Raw genomic sequence first — 24,701 nt, forward strand, 5'->3', positions numbered from 1 at the left:
TTTCAATTAAAGAGTATGAGGAACTTTAAAAATGATGATATTATTACGTTGTTTTACTAAATTAAATAAGTGCAAAAGTTGCCTTTTTTCCTTATTATTCTTCTAATAATCATGTCGGTAAACTTTAAAAATTGGTCAGCCAATCAGAATGCAGGGGAGGCGGGACCTAAGCCACTGTCGGCAGGGAGGGGGATGACGTAATGTCCTCTTCAGAGAGGGAGATGTACAGTGAGATCCCACTTTAAATCTGCGACAGTACTTCAAGAGAGAAAAGAGGAGAAAGAGCAACATATTCTTTAAAGAGTTAAATCATCATTTTGGCTTCAAAAGGAATTTCCTTTTGCAGTAAAGCAACATAGAAATCAGTAAAAGAACAAAATCAACACAATACAAGCGATGACATTAATTGTAACCAGTTACATTTCAGTCACTCAACCAGTCGGTCTGAGACTATTAGCACTTTAATGGTGTGAGATCAAAATCAGAATGTATAAAACTGTGAATATTACACAGGATCCGTTTCGTTTTGTGTGGGGGGGGGGGGGTGAACCCCTGCTGCACCTCTCCCAGGGGAAAAACCCAATGCATCGTCATGACGACACCATCCCCTCACGCGAATAACAACACCAGTGCTTCTGTAGTTTGTTCCATTCATTATTCCTTCATTAAATGTTTAAAATAAAGACGTTAAAGCGTCTCTCCCCCCCCCCCCCCCCCCACCCCGTCGACCTTCTCACCACAGACACATCCATAATGGATCTCTGCGCTCTACTTGAACTTTAGAGCTTGGACTCATGGAGATTCCGCACCTTTTATCCACACTGGTCCTTTGAATGATGTTTTTAGTTGATGATAAATATCCAAATCATTACGATTATTAAAACTCGGTGAATTGAGTCGTATCGAAACCAGGTGACTGACAGCCGACAGCTGTGTGGACACCAAGAGGGACCCCTCCAAGAAACTCCCCCCCCCCAGGGTCAGCGGGTCGGAGGAATGCCCTCTGCAGAAGGACAACAAGCATCAGCTGGTCTCCAGGGACAAATGACAGCGGACAGCAGGGAGGACGAGGACAGGGACGAGGAAGAGGAGGACGGGGGCGAGGAAGAGGCTGATAGCACAAAAAACCCTCCCCCACATTGGATCATTATTACTTCCCTTAACAAAGGTTGTTGTATCAATTCAGTTTTACAACTACAACACAATATTAAAGCATCAAATATACGCTGAAAGAAATGATAATACACTTCAGTGAGTTACATGTTTAGTTTATATCTGTATATCACTGGGATTATCCTGCATACAAATGGGTTAAATTAAATAAATACATGTATAGTTCAGATCCCCCCCCCCCCCTCAGAAATAATGTGATTTCAACAAGTTTGGATCCGAGGTTTTAAATTATCACTTTATTTGTTTAGGATTTTACACCAAAGACCCTTCGATAATGAAAACTTCAATGAAACTGAAGATTTCTGTAAATATATATATAGACACATATAGATATATATGGATCCATAGCTATAGAGATATGGATACTATCTATATATCTAAAGGAGACCACAGAGATGAACACAGTCAAATATTTCAGGATTTACGGAGCAAATCTGTCTGAATTTATTCAAACATTTCACGTTATTCCGGTTGTTGAAAGCATCTGGACATCTGTGTCAGTGCAGATGTGTGTGTGTGTGTGTGTGTGTGTGTGTGCGTGTGTGTGTGTGTGTGTGTGCGCGGCACTAAGTGTGTGATGGCAGGTTCTGTGGCGGCTCTGCAGGCAGAATGTTCTGGACCTCGGCCGGGTGCTCAGCTGTGAGGGAAGAGGAGGAGGAGGAGGAGGAGGAAGAGGAGGAGGATGTAAGAGAGGAAGACGTCCCGTTCCAAACAGACAAAGCACTCGCTCACGCCTCCGATCGTCTACCTTCGTCTTCCGCTTTTTGTCCCTCGGGTTGGAAGTGCAGTTCTCCGTTAGGACCCGCGGGAGGCTGCCCGTCTGCTGCCTGCTGCTCCTTCTGTCTGTGGGACATTTCCAACACCGCCTGAAATACAACAAGAAGAAAAGAGGAACTGAAGATGGATTTATTGCCTTCGCTGGCTGAAAAGGGGGCGTGGCCCCGGTGCCATCGCATCACCTGCTGGTACTCCTTCCTCTGGGCCTCCAGGGCTTTGCCGCGCTCCTTCAGCAGCTCCTGCTGCTGCCGCAGGTTCTCCGCCTTCCGCTTCAGCTCCTCCTCTCGGTCGAGGAGCTCCACCTCGAAGCGCTGCAGCTCCTCCTCCGTGTACACGGGGCTGGTTTCCAGCGTCTGCAGACACACAAACGCGCGTCACGTACAGGGGTCACGCGGCCTTCCTCCTCCACGCAGCTCCGGTGGGCCCCTTACCTCCCACTCTTTGGGATTGCTGAACTCCTTCTTCTCCGTGGACTTGAGGAACTCCTCCAGGGTGACCAGGCGATCTTGGTTGGCGTCCACCTGTTTGAAAAGACGGCAGAGAGACGTGAAGCGGAGGGAGACACATAGATAATAAACCCAATAAAAGAGCTAAAAGGTTGAGACTCACATTCTTCATCACATGCTCCCTCATCCTCAGCCTCTCCTCCTCCATCTCCATCATGTCGTCCTCCTCATTCTTTGCGTCATACACTTTCTCCAGCTGGGGGGGGGGGGGGGGGGGGGTAGGGGAGGGGGGGGTGAACAGATGTCACACCCAAGAAGCGGCTGATCATCTGTTACTTCACGTTTCCTCACCTCTTTGGTGAAAAGAGCCTCCAGCTCCTGCTCGTCTAGGACTCCGTCCTCGTTCGTATCTAACAGGGGGGGTGGGGGGGGCAAAGAGGGAACATCGTTCACATGTACCCATAAACGCCGCAGGGGTTCAGAAGGGCGGGGGGGAGGGGGTCCCTCACCGTGCAGTTTAAAAAAGGTTTTGGGGTTGAACTCCTGCGGGTCCAGTCCGTCCGTCTCCTCCCAAACCTCCCGGAGCTGAGCCACGCTCCCCTGCGTGGAGACCGAGGCAATTAGGAGCGCTCCGAGGAAAACCCATCAAGGAAGGGGGGGGGGGGGGGGCGTTTGTTCATACCGGAGCATTGACTTTGGGGTGCTGCCGGTGTTTGTCCTTCAGGTCCTGCAGCCTCTTCTCCTCCCGCTCCCTCTTCTCCTGGTCCAGGCCCTTCAGGTACTCCCGCCTCTCGTGCTCCTTCAGCATCTCGTAGCGCTTGAACTCCTCGTGCCGCTCGACGTCGTAGTTCTCCAGGTCCTTGGTGGCCTGCAGCGGAGAGACGCCCCCTCATCAGATACACGCCCCACCATCTTTGTTTTGACCTGTGACTTTGACCCCCCCCTCCCCTCCTGATGGGTCCTGAGCTGCATTTGAATCTATCACATCGACTTCTCTCTGGAGGACGTTACCGTGGTGATCAGCAGCTCCAGGTCTTTGGCCTCAAATGTGTTTTGATTGTGGGGATCCAGGTGTTCAAACTGCTTCAGGAGGGAGGCGTGGTCCATCTGCAGGCCTTCTCACACACACACACACACACACACTAACTCAATAACTATTATCTTAACATATAAATATGAATCCAGAAGCGAAAAGGGCGGCTCACTCTGCGTGTTGGTGCTGTCCAGTTTGGCCTTGAGCAGCATCCTGAGGCGGGAAACCTCCTGCCGCTTCAGCTCATCCAGGCGGGTCCTCACGTGGTGACCGACCAGGTCCAGTTCTTTACTGAGGCGCCCGTTCTGAGCCCGACAGACATCCACACGTTAAAAGGAGAGCCAATCAAACAAAACAACAAAGAACTTAAAAATGCTTACATTTTTTACAAAACATTTTAATCCAAAAACACCCTTTTTTTAACCTATATTTTCTTTTTTAAACATGTTTTTTTTAAAAAATATTTTTCACAACATTTTTTGAGTAAACTTTGTTTTCAAAACACTGTTCGACCTAATATTTTTGGACTTTTTAAAAATCTAATATATTGACATTTTTTTCAAAACATTTTTTGACGTAACATTTTGAATGTTTTGTCCAAGAAATTTTAGACATAACATTTTTTGACCAAATATATTTAGAATTTATTTTACAAACTTATACAAACAATATTTCAAAACAGTTTTTGACCCTGTATATTTTGATACTTTTTTTTAACTTGACCTTATGTTATTGTACATTTTTCAAAGATATCTTTCATATTGACTTTTTTTCAAAAAGAAATTTGACCAACTAAAATGCGACTTTTTTTCCAAACATTTTTCGACCTCCTTCATTTTTTTCTAAAAAGATGCTCAAAACATGTTTGGCTCTTTTTTCCAAAAAAAAAGGTCAACTGAATAGTTTTTTTCCCCCATGATATCTTTCAACATGACTTTCAACAAAGAAATGAGCTGTAAGAATGAGACGGACTCTGACCTTGATGTCTTCGCTGTTTGCCGTTTGCAGTTTCTCTCTGAAGTGAGGGTCCGTCTCCAACACCTCGATCACCTCTCGGAGGTACCGGTCGTAGTACAGGCCCGTGTCCTGCGGGGTCGTGTGGCAGAGGGCGAGTTAATCACGACACGCTGAATCTCAAACATCCTCACCCCCCCCCAAAAAAAAAAGTACACGGGTGAGACTTCCGAGAGCGTTACCCCGTTCTCCTCCGGGACTTCCGCTTTGGCTTCCTTGTTCTCCGCATTGCGCTCGAGCGGCACCGACCAGACCCCGGCAGACACGGAGAGAAGCAGCAGCCAGCCAGGTTGGAGGTTCATCCTCCTTCAAAACAAACAAGGCATGTGACAACGCCATCATCACAATCCAATGCAGGGAGGGAGAAGCAGAGACGTGCTACAAATAAAAATAATAATTAAAAGGTTTCACGCAAGCCACAGTCATCTATCTTCAATTTCACCTTGAAAACCTTGCATTTGTTCCCATAAATCTTCCATAATTGAATAAATTCTTGTGCAAAGTAAAAAAAGAAAAAATCATGGATCTACATTTAATTTTCCTGAATATCTAAAAGACTGCTGCGGTAGTCCATCCTTGATATTTTAGTAGTGGACATAGATGTGGTGGACGAGGACATCACGTGACGAGGGTCCGACTCATTTAAAGGCGCAGACACACATTGATCGCCGTGGGTCGTTCTTTACACGCAACGTCACATGTTTTGGGGAAGTAGGTGGGCATTTGATCTAAACATCGTTTGCCGAAATAACCGAGAGACTCAAGCGATGATTTGTAGGAAGTCCAACGTTCCGATGAGATGAACCATAATGTCTGATTTCATGAATGGAGTTCATGGGATGACGATCAATTTTGACCAACGTGGCATCTTTTTCATGCTAACATTGCCAGCACACGTTTAGTCGGAGACGTCCGCAGTGTTAATCATGAAAAAAAACAGGGTTTAATTATATACAAGTGTTGGTTTGTTTACTTTAATGTTAAGTACGTTAGTATTCGAAGGGGGTCGTTTACTGGAGTTCGCTCGGCACAGTTTACTAACGTTAGCTTGGAAATGGAGGGTTCGTAAAGCAGGGGTCTGTTATCTCTATAACGTTCTATGGGAATAAAACGATGGCACGAGGAAATGTGCGATTTGTTTCCACCGCATTTACAAACATCGTGCGGTCATTCAAATGTCATTATAAAGGCGATACAGGAACCTGTCCGTTTCCGTGGCAGTTATCAGTGAGCTTTATAAAACGTCTTCTAACGTTACGTCTGATGTCATGATTTTCTTCCTTTTAAAAACACCCGATATTAAAATATCCAATTAAAATGTGTGGCGACGGTAAAATATTTTGAATAGCTCAATTCTTACCGCACGTATGACTGAAATATCTGATCCGATGCTCGAAACACGATCAGATTTGGCGTCGGATAAAATTGACGTCACGAGTATGCAGCACTAGTCCAACGCGCTGCCTTCAAGTACTGTCAGAAATAATACGTTTATTCCCTTTTGGACGGATTCACGTCATCTGTTTTCGTATTGCATCCCAAAATAAGTCGGAATCCTTCGATTTAATAAGCAAATCTGCCAACAACATAAGTTGTCTTACATTTTTCTTTTACGGAGATATTTATGTCCGGTCTAAAGTTGATGAATGTTAATATAAGTCAGAAGTACTATACTTTGAATAGTAAGTGAAGGCACCATTTTCCCATCGGTAAACAACATATGAAACAAGACAAAATATTAACAAACGTTTTAAACGTTTAATTGCTTTCAAAAATAGATCTGTTGTATATTTAATTCCACACACAAACACAGAGTAATGGCAAGTTGAAATAAATTAACACAGAAAGAGCCAACCATTGCACCTGATAATAAATTAAAGGTATAAATATATTCAACAAAAATAACATCTAGGCATACAATAGAATTACTAGAAATAGATAATAAAATATGGCACGTAAAAAAACGATTCCTGCAAAACTGTTCACAAATAAATAAAGTTTAAAAACAAAATAAATTAACAGCCAAGTAATTTAAGTAAGTAATTTTTAAATATCAAGATATAACCAAGCATTTGGAGGTCATGATCAATATATATATATATCAGTTTGACTGATTGTTTCACGTGTTCAATGCAACATTAGTTGAGTCGGTGCTTAGAAATCAATGTCCCTCATGTCTGTAGGGGTCCCGGGCCTTTCGTTCTCCACCTCTTCATCCTTCTCCATGGGGCCCTGCTGCAGGCCCGTCCTCAGCCGCTGCCGGAGGCCATATTCGATCATGTCACTGTAGCACTGCAGCACCGCCTGGGATGCAACACACAAGGGACAACAATCAGTCATCGATGCAATGGATGTTAAACATTGCTTAAAGCGGATCACTCTCGGAACTCTCGTCCCTGAAATCCAGAAGAACCCCTGAATGTGACCACATCAGAAGAAGGGCCTCGGAGCTTTGCAGGTTGTCGCACACTCACCAGGTCGACCTGGCAGAGCTCCGCCAGAGCCTCACGGGCCACGGCCAGCCGAGCGGGGCCCCTGTTGCCCAGGCCCCGCAGGGCACAGTTGAGCGACGCGGCGGCGACGAGCGACGGCGGAGCCCCCAGGAAGCGCGAGTCGCAGGCGCACATGGCGGCCAGCGTGTCGCTGTGCCGCCGCAGGGTGGAGAGCGGCGCCTCCCCCGAGTCGCCGCCGCCGCCGCCGCCATCTCCGGCTCTCTCCTCCACGGAGGCGATGAAATGTGGGAGGAAGTCCTGCGGCGTCACTGCAGCCGTGTCCCATCGGAGGGTGGCGAGGATGACGCGCTCCATCTCCTGATGGAGGGAACACAGGTGCATTTAGGAAGGCTGGTGTGCTAATTGTGATACAGACCGTGTGAGGTGGTTTGTTATATTGTGATACATATTTTGATCTTCTCCTGCATTACAGTTCAGTCAGTTACTCATTTACCCAAATTGATCATCATCAATCTTGAACCACTGAAAAGTGAGTTTTCTACATGGCTCCTTCTCCTGAGAAACTCAGAACTGAAATCCAAAACATTTTAAGACGTCTCCATGGAAACAATAAAAGCAATGCCTGGCAGATTATTGTTTCATCAATATCATCTCTTCACAGTAGAAACTCTTTGATTGATCTGTCAATTACAAAAGAGGAAATCAACAAACATAAAAGTAGCTACTTCTCTAATAGCAGCTCCGTTTACAACCTGAGAAACTTTGAGATTTAAACCCTCCCAATAAAAAACCTCCACTGGGATTGTTTAATCTGTGGCGCAGTCACGTGTCCGCTGACTCACCCGCAGGGTGGAGGCCGGGAAGCCGCACTCGGCGGCGGCGCACAGGGTGTCGGCGGTGACGGTGTCGCACTCCGTGAGCTTGGAGGCGATGAGGATGCAGCCGGCCGCCAGGCAGTACGGCGAGACGGGCAGGGACAGCGAGGCGGACAGGAACCGGTCCATCAGGGAGACGGCGAGGGGGAAGACGGCCTCGTCACAGCCGCACTCACAGCACACCTGGAGAGAGAGGGAGAAGAGGGGGGGGGGTCAGTGTCCCACCTGCAGGGATGACACCCAGGCGATACTCCAGAGCAGCACCACCCTACCTCCAGGGCCCATTTGGCGAGCTCCTCCCTGCGCTCCGGCTCCCGCTGGATGAGGGTGACGTAGAGCGCGCAGGGCGCGTACCTCTCCTCCACGTGGAGCAGCCTCTGGATGACGCGGTGCCCGGACACGGTGGGGTCCCAGGGGGCCCTCAGCTGGGACGAGGGGCCCTGGCTCTGGTCCTCCTCCGCCTCCTCGCACCACAGCGACACAGACACGCCGCGGTCCATCTGCAAAGTGGTCAGAGTCCGTGTGCGTCTTCCCGTGGCCCTCCGGCGGATTCTCCCCCTCAACCTCCAGGGTCCCACTTTTATACCCGGCAGGACGAGGGGGGGCGGGGGGGAGAGAAGCGTAGAAGAGGGAGGGCAAGGGGGGGGGGGCGTGGACGTGAAATAATAAGAAGACAACAATATGGTGCGTGCAACAAATGCTTCAACAGGTGGGGAGAGGGAGAAGGAAGGGAGAGCGGTGGAGGGGGGAGACCGGGGGGGGGGGGGGGGGGGATACAAGTGAGGGAGTGGCCCGCGGGGACGGAGCGACAGCTTGTCCTCGCCGGTGAAAGAGAGAAGGGAGGAAAAAAGAAAAAGGACAGAGAGGTCACATCCAGACTGTGACAATGGGAATGGATGACAAAAGGAGGAGGAGGGTGTTTGTTTACCGCGTGCAGGTCCTCGAGGATGCGCATCACGTGACGCACGGTGACGGACTCTTCAGAAACCAAAGTGCAGCACAGAAGGGCTTAGAAGTCTGAAAGTTTGGAAGCCAACGTGTCCTTTACTACAGGGCTCTAATGCTTTGTGGACTGAACCTCATTTACACAATACTTTTCAATATAAAGTTACAAAGTTGAACAGGGATTAAAAATAAAAGAATTGATGTGAGATGAACAGTTACATTGCACCTTTCTTAAAGGCGGAATTTCTCACATTCGGCAGCAAACTGGACTGAAAATAAGAAGCAATAAGACACGTTGGCAATAAACATGTGTTCAGCAAAGTTTTGGCTCATGCCTCTTCTTGTGTCTGAGGTTTAGTCATTGTCAAAGCAACCTGTGGCCCTCTGCCCCCCCCCCCCCTTCACGGCAATCTGCTGCTGGTGTCACAAGCCGGTGGGGAGGGCCGGGCGAGGTATGTGCAACAGACAGTGGAGCCGAGCAGGTCAATGAGCCGAATTGTCTCCCTTTACAAATCAGTGTCAGACGACGGCCCCTGGCCTTCTGCCTGCTGCTGCCCCCCCCCCCCCTCCGATGGGGTAAGGGAGACACACTTTCCACACACACACACACACACACACACAGACCCTCCTGGGACCCCTCCGGTGGTCACAATGGGGTGGCACTCAGCAGAGGGGAGTACAGATTGCAAGTGTCGGCCCCTCTTCACGCGTTGGGGCTCCGATGGCGCCTCGCGTGTCAAAAACGGGGGCCTTAAAACCAACGACTTGATTTCAGGCCGAGCATCAATTATTCATGGCGCCCACAGAGGAGCCGGAGGGGTCAGGTTCATACGGACGTGGCGACTGGAGCGAAACGTGTTTATTGAATGTCACGGTTATCATTTATTTACTCAAGCTTTTTGATTTAATCACAGATTCAGAAGTCCTTCCTTAGAAGGGAAATATTGTTGGATGATATAACACACAGTATTTCTCGGTCAGGTAGAAGCACGAAGTGGCAGGAAATAATTAAAGTACCTTGAAAATAGTTACATGCCTCTAATTAAGAATGACTGTCTGTGGACAATAACAAACACTTTATTTCACATTTTAATAGAACATTTAATTTGAGCAGCATGTCATGGCTCTAATGGGCATCCCCATGTCTGCTCTCACTGCATCCGAAGGTGAGAGGACGAAGACGTGAGGAGACAAACGTCCTCCGGCCTCGACTGGGGGGGGGCGAGGTCCTCACGCAGAAACACGGGAAGTGTCCGCTGGAGGTTTTGAAAGGCCGATCTCGAGCCGCCTCATCGGCTCCTGAGACACGGAGCAGTGGGGGGGGGGGGGGGGGGGGGGGGGGGGCGAGGACATGAAGGGACGCTGAGCCGCTAACACGGAGTTGATTGAAGCATTAGTGAGGGAATATGGGCTTGTGAAGCCCTCGGGCCAAAAGGAGCGGCTTTGAGGGGCTGAAAGCAGATTGAGTTTGAATGAGGGGGCAGAGGGAGTTTGTCTCCGGAGGTCAGGCTGGGGTGGGACGGGGGGGGGGGCGTGTGACAGATCGGTGGCCTGTTTAAGGACCCTACTAAATTCATGTGTCCCAGCTGTATTCAAACAGCGACGAGCCCCCCGAAAGGGGTCTTGAGAAAACGGGGGGTGTGGCCCCCCGCCCCTCATTTTCCAGCTCATTTGCCGGGACAGTGGAGCACAGAGGTCCCATTCACGTCACACAGACACCTGCTGGCTGGAGGGGGGGGGGGGGGGTTAACCAGTTCACAAGTTAAGACACCCCTTAAGCAAACAGATACTATTACGCTGTTTGATCTGAAGCAGTTTAAAGCGTAAATGACGCCGTGTGGACGTTTCAGTAGAAACTAAACATCAGACAGATTTATATTGAACGTATTTAAACAGACCATCAGGATGTTTTAATCAGGTTACTTTTATTGGAGTTTAAATGAAATGTGACAGCAGCTCACAGAAGTGCTTCTTCAGGGGGAAGTTGTGTTTTTGAAAAAGTTTCAGGTCAAAATCCACCACATTCTCATGCTTTATATTATATATTTTATTTTATTTATTTCTATTTGTTCCAGGAAGAAAAACGTTTCACCGCCGCAAGCTATTACCCAATATAATCAATTATAACACATCCCATGAAGACAATATACTGTATATTATCATATATAATATATATCAGATATCAACTGTTAACATAAGAGCTATAGGGAAGTCATACTTAATGACAAATAAACAAAGTTTGTATAATTTAACGTTAAGTGTCACACTGAATAAGTCTCATTTAGATGAGCGTGAATAATACTTTGTTCATGTGTTTTCTTGTTGAGGTCCTGAGACACCTCCTAAAGCTAAAGCGCTCTTATCATATATATATATATATATATAATATTTAGTTATAGAACAAATCTGTGCTACAAACCCGTAAATATCAGAGCCTTGATTCACCAGTAAATGAGACAGAAATAGAAATAGAAACCGCCTTTAAGTTCAACGTTTTATTTGGAAATAATCAGCGGATGAAAACGTTATGACATCATGTAGATAATTACAAGGATTAAAACATTATCACACGGGAGAAAAGCATAAGGCATGCAGTCAGCTTCGCATCGCGTCACACTACCAAAGCATCCTTCCTCATCCTCACTCCTTGGAGGAAGCGAAGGACACCGCATCACAGGTGACAGGCAGACTCTTAAATTAGTTTGTCAGGAGGTAAAAGGAGGTGGACGAGGAGGAGGAGCAGAAAGACGAGGGACATGTAAACAAGAGGAGGACACAAGAAGAGGAGGACTAGTGTTTGAGTTGCAACATTCAGAAAAGAAAGAAGCCTCAGCAGCGCCCCCTGCTTCCGACACGTAGTAACGGCGCTCTTCATTCCATCGGATCATATACAGCCTGTATTTATGTGTGTATCTATACACGTTTGTTCTATAAAGATCGTCCATGTATTCCCTTCCCCGGGGGGGGGGAGGGGGGGGGGGGGACCTGCACATTTAGGGATAGGTGGGGACGCGCGCCGAGCCGCTGGGGGCAGCGGCGCCGGCCTGCGGCTCGCCGAGGAGGCGCTGCGTCTCGCCGGCCTGCCGCTCGGGGCTCTCCTCCTCGGAGCTGGACGGGCTGCAGAGCCCCAGGACCTGCTGCACCTTCTGGGGAAGCTCCTGAGAGGAGAGACGGGAGGGGGGGGGGGGGGGGGGGGGGGAGGAGTCACGCTTTAACCACCTCGAAAACGAGAAAAGGAGAGAGAGAGAGCGAGAGAGCCTCTCACCTTGCACTGAGTCAGCTGCAGGTGGATGGCCTCCGCCCCCCGCAGGACGCTCTGCAGGTCCAACCTCATGGTCAGCTCGTTGATGTGCTGCGCCGGGGGGAGAGAGAGAGGAACAGGGGGGGAGAGTTCGAGGGCGGCGCTTGAAGTCGCGGGGCTCACCTTTTTTTTGGGGGGGCGCTCACCTTCAGGATGGTGTTGAAGTCGTGGTCGGAGCCGATCAGCTCGCCCCTCTGGGACTGCAGGATGGAGCAGGCGATCAGCAGGTGGAAGTTGTCGCACGGCAGACCGGACCAGATGACCTTCAAGGAAAAATCAAGGAAATGAGAAATTCCAAAAGAGAGGGTTTTTCCGATGGTTCTCCAATCCGATCTCCTGCCCCCGCGGAGACAAAAGCTCCCGCAGGAGCGGGTAGGAGGAGGGGGGGGGCGGGGGGGGGAAGCTCTCACCTCCCACATGGTGAGGATGTCCTCGAAGGAAAACTCGCGCTTGAACCAGATGAGCAGCCAGCGGAAGCAGAAGCACAGGGAGCCGCTGTCCTGGGAGTCTGAAAAGGGGGGCGGGGGGGGGGAGACGTTTCACTTCACACAAAGAGGAGCCTCCCCGACCCGAGGAGAAAAGAAAAGACACGCCTGGAACGCTGAAAACCAGTTTGGCGGGCGTCGACATTTTTGTTCGGCGTCTTTGCAGCGGCTGACTGACCGAGGAAGTCGCACAGCTCCGGGTCCAGCGCCTTCAGCAGGATGCTGAGCTGCAGCAGCTGCTTCTTCATGGCCTCCTGGGACTCTTCAAAGTTCTGGTGCTGTCGGAGGAGACGCGTCATCAGTCACAGTGTCAGACACCCGGACTTTCTTTCGGACGGGCACCAATGCAGCGAAGGGGCCACCTGCCACTCACTCACCAGCAGCTCCATGAAGCCCGTCAGGCACCAGAAGGACTCCACCTCGTTCTGGGTGACGAAGAGGAGGGGAGACAGCAGGTCGCTCATCCCCTGGACGTAACCTGGACGCAAGAAAACGCCGCATCAAACCCACTCTGACCCGAGCGCCGAGTCGTCGTTTTTTGCGCCCCACTCACCCAGATCAAAGTTGTACATGCAGTACGTCATCAGCACGTCGTGCAGCAGGGTCAGCCCCGGGTTGCCGTCCCCGGAGAAGAAGGTGTTGTGTCGGTCCGTCCTGCTGACGTCCCTCTCTGCCGCGAACAGAACAAAAGACGGTTCAGACAACAAACGCAGCCCGGGGGGGGGGGGGGGGGGGGGGACGGGACAGACGTCCTGTTTGGTGAGGCGCCGCGCCGCCGACCTATCAGGCTCCGGTATCCCCGGAGGAGGGAGTTCCTCATCTCCTGCTCCTCGCTGACCGACTTCCACTGCACCTTCATTCGGAAGTACTCGTCCCTGCAGGCGAGAGGAAGGGACAGTTTGACATGTTAGGCCATGCTTTAAAAAAAAAAAAAAAAGACTACAGATTTTAACGTTTCAGACTAAAGGATACTTCCCATCCGGGTCCTGGTGGAAAGTTACGGGAAGAACAATTACACCCAACACTTTTAAAGTTTAAGGATTAACTGGTTATATATTAGAAAAGAAATAAAAACACTCACGTTTTCATCCGCACAATGTCCTCTCTTTCCTTGAAGGTGCTGTTCCACGGATAAAAGCCCAGGAGGAACTTCCACACCTCCTTCCGAAGAGCCGGTGAGACGCCCTGTGATGGACGACAACGGGACACACACGCACACGCGCACACACACACACACACACACACATCAGGCGGGTAGGAGGTTGATGGAGTAAACGCGTTGTCCTCCACACAGGATTACTGCCTCACCCCTTTGAATATGACCTCCTTGATCTTCTCAGAGTCCGTCACTCGCCCCTCTGGGTCCATGAACTGGTGCCATTTGTCCAGCGGTTGCCCCCGGGTTACGTCTGGTCTGGGACCGAGCGCCACGCCCTTTAACGGAAAGACGCACTCGACCATTAACGGGTTTTTTTTTAAAAGATTCTTCTCACGTTCAAACGGCTGCAATCTGCTCTTAGCTGTGCGCTCGTACGCAGTTGATGAGCTCGAAGTCGGGCTCTTCGTCGAACTGGTGCGGCAAACTGGGATCCTGGGCGGTGCGGAAGTGGCCCGGGGACCCCGGGGGTCGCAGTGCGGCCTTGAAGAAGTTGGTGACTTTGGAGAATCCGCCGAACGTGGTGGCGTACGGGTCCTGGATGAACCTCTGAGGAGCATCACCACGCCGGGGGGGGGGGGGGGGGGGGGGGGAGGGGGGACAGACGCAGCGGTTAAAACAAAGGAAACGGTCACAAAGGAGCTCGGGGGGGGGAGGCTCCTCCCTGGCTCAGCAGAGACACTCAAAAGGTCACGTGCCGGGTCGATTTTATGATCAATAGTGAAAGCGAGTCACCGAAACGAGGTCGGCGCCGGCGTCGTCGAACAGCTGCAGCTTCTCGAAGGACTGAGAGAGAGCGCCGGGGTCGTGGGGGTAGGCGAGGAAGAGCCGCCCGTCAACCGGCGACCTGGTGAGAGGACGACAGAAACACCCGTGACGCCTTCCACGGTGGACACACCGGGGGAGGGAGGGAGGCAGGGGGGGGAGGACTCACTGGTCCAGGACGATGTAACGCTGCAGGGCCCTGAACAGCTCCCTGGTTCCTCCTCTGTGGAAGTGCAGGGCGGGCAGCGGGTGGCCCCCCCGACTCGTCAGCACCAGGAAGTTTCTGCCCAGAGAGAACCGAGCCCTCCGGAGAGAGTACAGCTCCGAGAGGGGCAGCGAGAACGACCACTGACCTGTGTGGGGGGGGGGGGGGGGGGGGAGGACTCTGTAAAACGCCGCCTTTTTTCTCAACTTGACCCCCGAAAAACCAAGAGCGCCAGAGAGTAAACGGCACCTGAGTCTCTGACCGGAGCCGGATCGCGGTCCTTCTTCACCGTGCTGATGACGGCCCAGTCCGGCTCGTACCCGGGGTCAAAGTTCGTGTCCTCGACGCCTCCTTCGCCGTCCTGCGACGAAACAGGAATTGACGCCGATGACGCAAGTGGGTGAAATGAACAGATGGGACGCTTCATCCGAGGCGAGCGGACGGCGACTGACCTTCTTGGTGTAGAGCACGGCCGGGGCGCTGCGCCCTTCGTCCTCCAGTGGGCTCCACTCTAAAGCCGGCACGCCGGCCTGAAAGGGAAGTTTTACCATCAGCGTTTCCCCGAGATTCTCGCCGCTCGTGTGTGTGTGTGTGTGTGTGTGTGTGTGTGTGTGTGTGTGTGTGCGAGCGACTCGTCTCACCCGCTCGACGATGCGGATGAACCCCGGGATGGTCGTGTCCTGGTTACTCCTCTTGGCATTTGTGTGGAGGTAAACTCCCTCCTTCTCAAATATCAGCTTTGGGGGAGGTGGGGGGGGGGGGGAGAAGAAGAAAAAAAACAACACAATCACAATGTGAGTGGAAATTGCCAGATCGAAGTGATCACGTTTGGTATTAACATATATGTTCATCTATTAATCTGCTCATGGTGTTTTATCAGGCCAAATGCACTGTAACACACGACGAAGAATCGAAAGGAAAGACAACAACAGTGACGCCTGTGCCCGTCCTATCGAACAGATAAACAGATAAACAGTGCCAGGTGATCACATGAAGCGCATCACGTGACTACAGGTCAGGTCAGCTGGGGAAGAAACACGCTTCACTACGGTGACCCAGCATCGACACTGACATTAACCGGTTCCGGATGAAGCTGTCGTCCGGCATCTTTAATCCAGGTGACAACATGTTCCAGCTAGCTTCCAGTGTAAACAAAAACGCCACAACGTCGAGGCGCTTTGGTCCGAAATGTCGCAGTCGAGACGGAGAAAAGTTTTCGCGAAGTCACGCGTTTAAAAATCTGACAGCAAGGTGGTTGTAAAACTTGAGAATACCTTGTAATCCTCAACGTTTTGCTCCATTTTTCTCCCGTCACCTCTGCCTCCGCTGGGTTTCTACCAAAATAAAACGTTACGTCACACTTCCTGTTTGACGAGGAGCCCCGCCCTCCTCCCGTCGAGTGACGTCACGGGCAAAAAGGCGATCCAACGAAGGGAAAGACCTGAGCGGTATGTAGAGAGAGTCGCGTAAGACGCGGCCGGTCGGTCCCGGCGGTCACGTGACTCACGCAGTTACAGGAAGTACTTCGCGGGCAATTTGAAATGTGTAGAAAATGGTGGAAATCGGTACAAACGGAACGTTTAATAAGAAAATAATAATAATAATGTTTTATATATTGAACACGTGTTTGTTTGAGATTCATGTATGCTTTATTTTGTCTCAAAACTCCTTGTTGCTGTCTTTTTGGTGAGTGTAACAGCTGTTCCTTTTCTTTCTAACTTTGTAGGTATTTTTTTTTTAATAGATCTAACAATACTTGTTTTCACAACTTCTTACATGCTTCAAAAGAGATTTATAGCATTTAAAAGACAAATTAATTAGAAGTTAGAAGTGCAAACAATGTGTAGATATAACAAAATTTAGAAAACAGCAAGTTCAGTCATAAAGCCATTCATATTTCAATGGAAACAAATCTAAAACGACTGATGAGAGAGACTGAAGTTTGATAAAATCAGGTGGGCAATCCTTAGCCTTCTAAGAGAAACTTGATAATGGACCTTTTTGTCTTTCTAATCGACATAAACCCCTCTCAAATATCGAGACTGACCACTAGATGTCATTACCCGCTGGGATACATACGGAGATTACTTTAGTGAGGGTCAAAGGTACAACATTATCCTTATCATAAACGGATCAGAATGTTCTGGGTATGCGTATTCACAAAGCAATCATTGCCCAATGCCAGACTCTTGAGAAACCAGTTTGATATTTGCTATACACAGCCTGACACGTTCATGAACTCAGAGATAACCGAGGCTCAGCAATCCCAGAAACGCCCATAATATCAACCCTCAGCCCCCCCCCCCCCCCCCCCCCCCTCCTCCACAAACTTGACCGTTAATGGTAAACTCTCCAGGACTCTGTCAATGTTTCACACGTTGATTGTCCCACGGTCAGGGGGGGGGGGGCAACGTCCCCTCGAGCTCAGCTTTGGTTTGAAGGTCTTTTTGTCCTGTTGGGCTCTCATTCCCAGATCCCTGGCAGCTTCGGGCCCCCGACACAGGTGGGCGCCGGAGAAACGTGACAGCGAGAGGAGCGCGGCTCTCGTGAGGGTCATCCAGACATCATCCGGTCCTCGACGGAAGCACAAAACAGACACAAACGGAACCGGTTCGAGAGGAATTCAGCGTCCCAGTTTAATCTCCCGCTTAGGCAAAAGGTCACGGTTTTTTTATCTCATTTCAAAAATCGTAATCTCGAGGTCTCGTATCTCATCACGTTTTCATCAAACGCCACCTCCGGAGGTGAGAGAGAGAGAGAAAGAGGGGGAGAGAGGGGGAGGGAGTGAAAGAGAGAGTATGCAGGCTCCTCCTCGCTCACTGCTTGTGTTCCTTGTCTTCCCTGCAGCCCGTTCTCCACTCACACTCTCGCTCGGCAGAGATCCAGAGGTGGAGAGCACAGCAGGGGGGAGCGAGGGGGGTGCTGCTGCAGGGAAACCGATTTTTTCCTTCCTCTCTTACCGAGAAAAGACGTCAACAACAACAATCAAACAACAAAAAAGAGGCAGAAATTCCTCGCCTTCTGCACGTGCTCAGCTGCGCTTCCAGATGGAGAGGACGCGGGGCGAGGGCGATGGAGAGGGCGACCCCCTGGAGAGGCCGAGCCCTCTGACGGACAAGGAGAGGCTGATGATCCAGGACTCGTGGGCGAAGGTCTACCAGAGCTGCGATGACGTCGGGGTGGCCATACTAGTCAGGTGATTTTTTTTGTTTCTTCGGTGTAAAGCAGGAAATCTCTGCAGCAGTCAGGAGGATGTTAGAGGAATGGTGGGGGGTGAGAAGGGACCAGCTCCATCAGCGCTTGCATGTCACACGAAGGCGTGGTGTTTCTCTCTTAATCACAAGCAGCAAACACCAAGTCGCCACCAGGAGTAAGTCGCATAATGTTATTTAAGGTGATTAAAGTGATCCAAAAGCACAGATAAAAGGAAGACGGTTTCAACGGGTTCAATGAAGCAACATTCCCCTAAAGGGCGTCCACCGCCACACAGTGACCTTCTCCGGGGTCAGTTTGATGTCGGGATGAGAGTCAGACCCCCCTGTGTGTGTGTGTGTGCGTGTGTGTGTGTGTGTGAGGCCGAGTGAGGTGGACCAGCAGAGCCGCTGATCTCTCTGATCCGTCCAGGTTCCCTACCAGAGTGGCCGAAATGAGCGTAGAGATGGGTGCTGTATCTGAGGCCCTCTTGCAGCTAGTCGTGAGGCCTCCTGGAACAAGCCGGGGGGGGGGGTTGGACGTAGTGTTGCCTGGGAAATCCTCAGGGTTCCCCGGGAGCAGCTGTTAGTTGTTGTGAAGAGAAACATCTGCAAAGCCCTGGAGCTGTGAGCCGGATGGAAAAGCGGAGGTGTGATGAAACATAAACGCGCTGGTGACGCGCTGGCTCCTCATTCCTCATAACTTGAATTAGTTTGCCAATGATAAGAACTGGAAAATAACTGCCCCCTGGATCTAGAAGGTCCACCGATGCTTTTCTCCCAAACAAAAAACATCAAAGACACATAACCCAGACTGGTGGCATTGCTCCCCCCATTGGATGCAGCTTTAAAAGTCCGTCCAAAGGAGCTCACATTTCTGCTTGTAACACTCACCTTGTTTCACCTTCCTCTTAATCCTGCTCCTCAAACAGTTGATGGAAATGTCAAACACTAATCTGTTAATTGGACGTCTTTGGCGCTCAAAGTGCCCCCCCCCCCCCAAGGAGCCGGTAATGCTTCACATGATTCATGCAAGGCAGCCTGAAGCAACACGCCTCCATCACTGGCAGGAGGGCTCTTTTGTCTGCTGGCAAAGTGTGACAGAGTTCAGGAGGTCATTCACATAAAAACTAAACATCTGAGGGGGGGGAACGCTGGCATGTAGCACGCACTTCTCTCTTGATTGATTGCAGGGGGGTAAAAGTTGAGAAGGAGGCGAATAAGCAGCTTGTCCAGACCCATCAGGACGATTTCACACGGATTCATCACCATCAGGGATTAGACTGCAGCACTCGAGCAGAACCAATCAGCGCCCTGCTCCTCTCGGTTCAATGAGAACGTCGCCCTCGTCTTCTTCTGGCGCATTCCTTCACAAGGAATGTGAGAAATGGGGTCTTATCTATCAGCATTCAGCCTTCAGCACTCCCCCGAAACACGTCTTCAACTGGGATCCCTCACACGAAAGGTCTTCAGGGTCGGAGGAAGGCGTCTCTGGGTTCTGCTCTTTGGTTGGTTAGAATGAAGGGCCCGGTACTAATGGGGCTAATTTAAATGAAACCACAGTCATGTGATTACAGGACAGAGGTCAGAGAGGTAGAATAACGAGGCCCCCCCCCTGCCTCTCTCCAGTGCACATATGACACGCATAAGCATCTACAGTATACACCCATAAGAGATATGGGAGGAATGGGGATGGTTTGGCCAGATGCATTGGCCCTCTTCCCAGACTGGGGGAGACCGTGTTTTTATGTATTTTTTTGTGTTCTTTGTGATACTGTATGTGTCTTTGAGCGTTTTGGAAAGAGACGGATTTGCCAATAAATATTAGACTTGGAAACTAAACCAAAAATAGTCCAACATGGATTCCAAATGAGAAGAAAACAATGTTGCTTTGTTCAAACCCTTAAGTTAACCAAATATTTCATTTTAAATTAAGATGGCTTAAAAAGTCCTGCACTCAAGTGCAAAAGACGTTGTGATTTATTCGCTCCAAGATTTGTACCAACATACGGACCCCGAAGACACAAACAAGTTTAAAAAGACACTATTGGAGCTGGATCCACCTTCGGCATGTAAATGTGATGCAAACTACGATTTATGAGACCAGCTAAAGGAGACGTATGTGACTTTGTAGTCTTCTGTCATGTTTGCTCTACAGCTGAACGTTTCTCCCGTTTTGCACCACAAAGAAAACCTCAGGCAACATGTGCTTTTCCTCCTCCTGCCGGTGCTGCTGTTTGCTCGGCGTATCTCGCCAGCTGGAAAAACAACCAAATGAAACGCGGGTTCTCGGGTTATCGAGGCTTTCAGAGGCTTCACATCTCCCTCCCCTTCGACAGGCTCTTCGTGAACTTCCCCTCGTCCAAGCGGTTCTTCAGCCAGTTCAAGGACCTGGAGGAGCCGGAGGAGCTGGAGGGCAGCGGCCAGCTGAGGAAGCACGCCCGCCGGGTCATGAGCGCCCTCAACGCGCTGGTGGAGAGCCTGGGCAGCGCCGACAAGGTGGCCTCTGTGCTGAGGCTGGTGGGCAAGTCGCACGCGCTGCGGCACAAGGTGGAGCCTGTGTACTTCAAGGTAAATGGGACACGCAGACGTCGGTCCGTTCTTGGGCCCCGTGGCAACGGGAGACTTGACGTGACGTGAGCTGAAAGACGCATAAACTGCAGGGGGCGAGTGTTTTAAGAGGTGCGTTCTCTCTCCCGGACACCAGGGGGCGACTCCTCTGGTCCCGTAGACGTGTATGGGAAAATGACCCTGCTTCTCTCTTGATTTATTCCCTCAGAGAAACCTCGCAAATATGATTTTATGATCTCTAGTTTCAAGTCTTCTTCAATACAGCCCGATACCGTTTTGTGAAATACCCCGTGACCCGTTGGGAGAGGATCGCCACCGATGCCTGTTGTTGCCGTGTCTTGTCCAGATCCTGAGTGGCGTGATCCTGGAGGTCCTCGGAGAAGAGTTTTCCTCGTTGGTGACGCCGGAGGTGGGCGCGGCGTGGACCCGGTTCTTCGCCATGGTGTACTGCAGCATCGCGGCCGTCTACGAGGAGGTGGGCTGGACGACGCTGTCGCCCTCAGCCGAGTGAAGCTCCTGAGTCTGAGTGTGTTGTAGACTTGTAATGTCTGTCCGATGGCTCTGACCGAGACGGATTCTTCAACCCGGGCCGACCTTTGACCTTTATATCTGGGTACCTATTCGGGGAATAACGTTTTAATGTATAACTTCATCATAGTGGGCTATGGGAATATACTCTATGTCGTATGTGTGTGTGAGATGGAGAGTGGCAGAAACTGCATCAACTCAGCAGTGGACAAGAGGCCACGTTTTACTTGGATGTGCCTTATACCTTCTAAAAAAAACTAAAAAAACGTCTGTCAATCAACACCGTTCTTTCTAAATATCACGTGATGTTTCCCTTTATCAGCCTGGGCACACCTGTGTTGGCTTTCTGGGATATTACGCAAACATTTTTACATTTTCTAAGAGGTAATTGTGATGGTTTTACATTCTTTTCATTTATTACCTTTGTATCTGTATTTACCGCAACTTTGAAATAAAAACACAAAGAAAAATCTCACCGCCACAAGGGGTCCTTTTAAATATGTGCGTCGACACAATTAAGCCTTTTCCTCCGCTTGAGTGCTGGGTTTTACTCACTCACACCTGCATTCACTAAGGAACACCTTACACTTAACCCTAACCTTCACACAAATAAAGAATAACTTTGATGTTTCATTAGTTGTGACGCGGTGGGGGGGCGGCGTTGCTAACGGAAAACACACACTGTGTTTACCTCCTCCATCCTTGATCCAAACTAATCCCCCCCAGCTAATCTCCCCAGTCACGAGCCAAGAGGAGCCACTGAAATAGTCGGACTGTTCCACCAGAATTACGCCTTTTCTGCCACTCAAGCCTTTCGATGGGAAGAGAGCGCTCAGCGCTGTGAGGCATCGTCCCCCCCGTCCCCCCCTCCCCCGCCCTACCCCTCCCTCCTCCCCCCTCCCGAGGCGGGTCGGCACCCCCCCCCCCCCGCGGCGGGACCATGTGCACCACTTTGATGGTCCTCACCACCATCGCTCTGATCCTGCGTCAGTGGTTCTCCAACAGGATCCAACCGTGAGTAGCGGGCCGGGGGCCCCCCGGGGGTCGCTCGGCAGGTCGTTAGAAGATTTACGATTAGAAACCGGTGTGATGCAAACAGCTGGAGGATTGTGGCTAAAATACAAGATTATTACACATCAGCTACTTGTAGAGCACTGTGCAGTGTGTTTGGGAGAAACGTATCTGCAGCATTGATCATTTTAGGGTTCATCTTAAGCAGCAGTGGATTCTAGGGGGGGGGGGGTTCTAATGGAGAAAAGAATGGAGCGAAAAGCGTGCACCAGAGTTCTCAGAGAGCTCACGGCTTCTGAGTCACAGCAACTGTCTCGCAGCCAGGTGTGTGTTACTGTGAGCATTGACCTCTGTGTCGCAGGCAGAGGGACGCCGGGGACGAAGACGTGCCACACGGGAGGAGCAACGGCGCAGCAGAAACCCCCGGAAGACGACAGTGAGCGTCGCAGAGTAAGGACACGGTGGACGCTGGCTGAGGACGTGGAGCCTGGTGGATGTCCACGGGACGACCTAAACGTGTATTTAAAGGGCACCGGGGTTGGGACGTCCCCCCCGCTGGCTTGTGGACTGCTGGTTTGAATTCAGAAGTCGCAACTGATTCCTGTTTGCAACCGTTGAACAAAAGCAATCATGTCAGGACCGAGGGGGGGGGGGGGGGGGGGGACCAACGTCTCTGGCAGAAACCTTTCAATCACGAGATAGACCCGCCCTAAAGCATTTTTTACTCTAAATGGACCATCATTTACTAAAATAACATCATGATTAATCGAAGAGGAGTTGAAACTAGAGATTGAGACCATAAATTCATGTTTATCAGGAATCAGGAAACGTTTATGGCCCTCATATGTTACACATGCATGGAATTTGACTTGGTGGTTGGTGCATGACGGAAGTACAATAATGACAACGTAGTGCAGCAATAAGATAAAGTAAAAATAGAATAAAATAGAATATATGCTATGGGTTAGTACGCTAAAGCTATGGGTTAGTAAGTTCAGAAATAAAGATAAAAATAAAAACAAAAATAAAGATAAAGTGCACCAGCTAAACAGATGTTGACAAGTGAAAGTCACAAAGTGAATGTACATGAGAGTCAGAGTCAGTCAGGGGGGACTCGGCTCTGTTGATGAGCCCGACTGACGAAGGGAAGAAACTGTTTTGTGTGGCGGGAGGTCTTGGTCCTGATGGACCTTAGCCTCCTGCCGGATGGAAGGGGCACAAACAGTTCAAGTCCGGGGTAAGAGGGGTCGGCTGCAATCTTTCTGTCCCGCTTCAAGGTCCTGGAGAGACGGCAGATTGCAGCCAATCACCTTCTCTGCAGAGCGGATGACACGCTGCAGCCTGCCCTTGTCCTTGGCTGTGGCTGCAGCGTACCACATGGTGATGGAGGAGCAGAGGATGGACTCCATGAGGTCCTGTCGGACAGGAAGTCAGTGATCCACTTGCAGGTGGAGTCGGGCACGTGCAGCTGAGAGAGTTTGTCCTGCAGCAGAGACGGGGTGATGGTGTTGAAGGCAGAGCTGAAGTCCACAAACAGGATCCTGGCGTAGGTTCCTGGGGAGTCCAGATGCTGGAGGACGAAGTGGAGGGTCATGTTGACAGCATCGTCTACAGACCTGTTGGCTCTGTAGGCGAACTGCAGGGGGTCCAGGAGGGGGTCGGTGAGGGTCTTCAGGTGGGACAGGACTAGCCGTTCAAAGGACTCCATGACTACAGAGGTCAGGTCCACTGGCCTGTAGTCGTTCAGTCCTGTGATCCTGGGCTTCTTGGGAACGGGGATGATGGTGGAGGCCTTGAAGCCGTCTCTCTCCAGGACAGAGAGGGACGGTGGGGAAGGAGAGAGTAATCCAAAGGTGTGAGCCACTGATGGGGGGGGGGGTGGAGCTGTGGGGGATGGAGTCAGGACATTGTCTTTCAAATCTGCAGTAGAACTCCTTCAGCTCGTCTGCCAGGTGGAGGTCATTGGTCAGTGGGGGGTTTTGGGCTTGTAGTTTGTGAGGTGTTTAGAGCTTCTCCAAACTGAAGCGGAGTCGTTAGCTGAGAACTGATGTTGGAGTCTCTCAGAGTACAGAATGAATTTTAGCAACAAAATTGGGAGAATACAAAATTTGTTCAATCATTTTGGTAAAAGAAATATCTTATTTAATTAAAGATTTAAAATTGAAAATCAGCTGCAGAAGAAAAAACAGAGACGGGACAACATGAAGACAGACAAAGACACATTGTCCTTCATGTGGAAGTGGGGTGTGTGTGTGTGTGTGGGGGGGGGGGTTACAGAGGGGGAGAAAGTGGAGCAGTGGAGCACGGCACAGAGGCACAGATGCATAAAGAGCTGAGACGCCTGCCCCACATTTGGCTTTTGAGCTTTCACTGCTCCACCGCTAAATGATTCAGAGGCAACACGCCGTCGCCTCTTCTGAGGCTTCATCAATATCACGATCAGCACTTTACAACCACTGAGCCTAACGCGGCTCAAAAGGGCATCATGAAGATTTCTATTAGGTCACACCTTTCTTTTCTTTTTTATTTGTATTGTTGCACACACCCATTTGGCTGAGTTCTTTGTCAACGTGACCGTCCTTTTTCTCCCTTTGTGATGCACCTCACCCACAGTCAGGTGAGCATCAGCTGATTGCTGAGTCATTGGACATTTTTCCACCGAGACTGAACAAGAGCACAAATGGACATATTTGTTCTTCTTTTTCCAGGGATTTCTGCTCTCAAAACGTGATTTTCACCCTGACGCCACAGCGCGACCTTTCTGTTGCTTTC

General features: G+C 50.2%; 4 protein-coding genes across 7 annotated transcripts; 1 reads left to right on the top strand and 3 right to left on the bottom strand.

The window, feature by feature from the left end:
- Positions 1-1,387: 1,387 nt before the first annotated feature.
- nucb1 (nucleobindin 1) lies at positions 1,388-5,900 on the bottom strand. The gene is made up of 13 exons (XM_037477221.2): positions 5,804-5,900; positions 4,626-4,749; positions 4,408-4,515; positions 3,602-3,734; positions 3,408-3,511; positions 3,079-3,264; positions 2,906-2,996; positions 2,748-2,806; positions 2,560-2,652; positions 2,382-2,471; positions 2,133-2,303; positions 1,922-2,039; positions 1,388-1,810 (listed from the first exon to the last, which is right to left on the bottom strand). The coding sequence occupies exons 2-13, from the start codon at positions 4,743-4,745 to the stop codon at positions 1,740-1,742; spliced, it is 1,344 nt and encodes a 447-aa protein (XP_037333118.2). The 5' UTR covers positions 4,746-4,749; positions 5,804-5,900; the 3' UTR covers positions 1,388-1,739.
- Positions 5,901-6,086: 186 nt separating this feature from the next.
- Positions 6,087-8,726, bottom strand: ccndx (cyclin Dx). Its single transcript, XM_037476622.2, has 5 exons — positions 8,700-8,726; positions 8,044-8,271; positions 7,739-7,954; positions 6,918-7,253; positions 6,087-6,747 (listed from the first exon to the last, which is right to left on the bottom strand). The coding sequence occupies exons 1-5, from the start codon at positions 8,724-8,726 to the stop codon at positions 6,598-6,600; spliced, it is 957 nt and encodes a 318-aa protein (XP_037332519.2). The 3' UTR covers positions 6,087-6,597.
- A 2,470-nt stretch (positions 8,727-11,196) lies between these two features.
- On the bottom strand, positions 11,197-16,054 carry tbc1d17 (TBC1 domain family, member 17). Its single transcript, XM_037476831.2, has 17 exons — positions 15,903-16,054; positions 15,270-15,365; positions 15,081-15,158; positions 14,878-14,989; positions 14,593-14,776; positions 14,394-14,505; positions 14,037-14,207; positions 13,811-13,936; positions 13,584-13,687; positions 13,283-13,377; positions 13,056-13,172; positions 12,880-12,980; positions 12,681-12,780; positions 12,428-12,525; positions 12,164-12,280; positions 11,982-12,068; positions 11,197-11,874 (listed from the first exon to the last, which is right to left on the bottom strand). Exons 1-17 carry the CDS (start codon positions 15,927-15,929, stop codon positions 11,710-11,712), a joined length of 1,890 nt encoding a protein of 629 aa, XP_037332728.1. The 5' UTR covers positions 15,930-16,054; the 3' UTR covers positions 11,197-11,709.
- Positions 15,405-21,393, top strand: LOC119220674 (cytoglobin-1-like). 4 transcript variants are annotated; one of them, XM_062566032.1, is made up of 5 exons: positions 15,405-15,746; positions 17,102-17,287; positions 17,476-17,824; positions 20,159-20,390; positions 20,737-21,393. In XM_062566032.1, exons 3-5 carry the CDS (start codon positions 17,676-17,678, stop codon positions 20,899-20,901), a joined length of 546 nt encoding a protein of 181 aa, XP_062422016.1. In that variant the 5' UTR covers positions 15,405-15,746; positions 17,102-17,287; positions 17,476-17,675; the 3' UTR covers positions 20,902-21,393. The 4 variants fall into 4 exon arrangements, with proteins under 4 accessions (XP_062422016.1, XP_062422015.1, XP_062422014.1 ...); XM_062566031.1 differs by lacking the exon at positions 15,405-15,746 and adding an exon at positions 16,061-16,314; XM_062566030.1 differs by lacking the exons at positions 15,405-15,746; positions 17,102-17,287 and adding an exon at positions 17,298-17,372.
- The last annotated feature ends 3,308 nt before the right edge of the window (positions 21,394-24,701 follow it).

This window comes from Pungitius pungitius, chromosome 12 (genome assembly GCF_949316345.1).
Source record: "Pungitius pungitius chromosome 12, fPunPun2.1, whole genome shotgun sequence".
Classification (NCBI taxonomy): domain Eukaryota; kingdom Metazoa; phylum Chordata; class Actinopteri; order Perciformes; family Gasterosteidae; genus Pungitius; species Pungitius pungitius.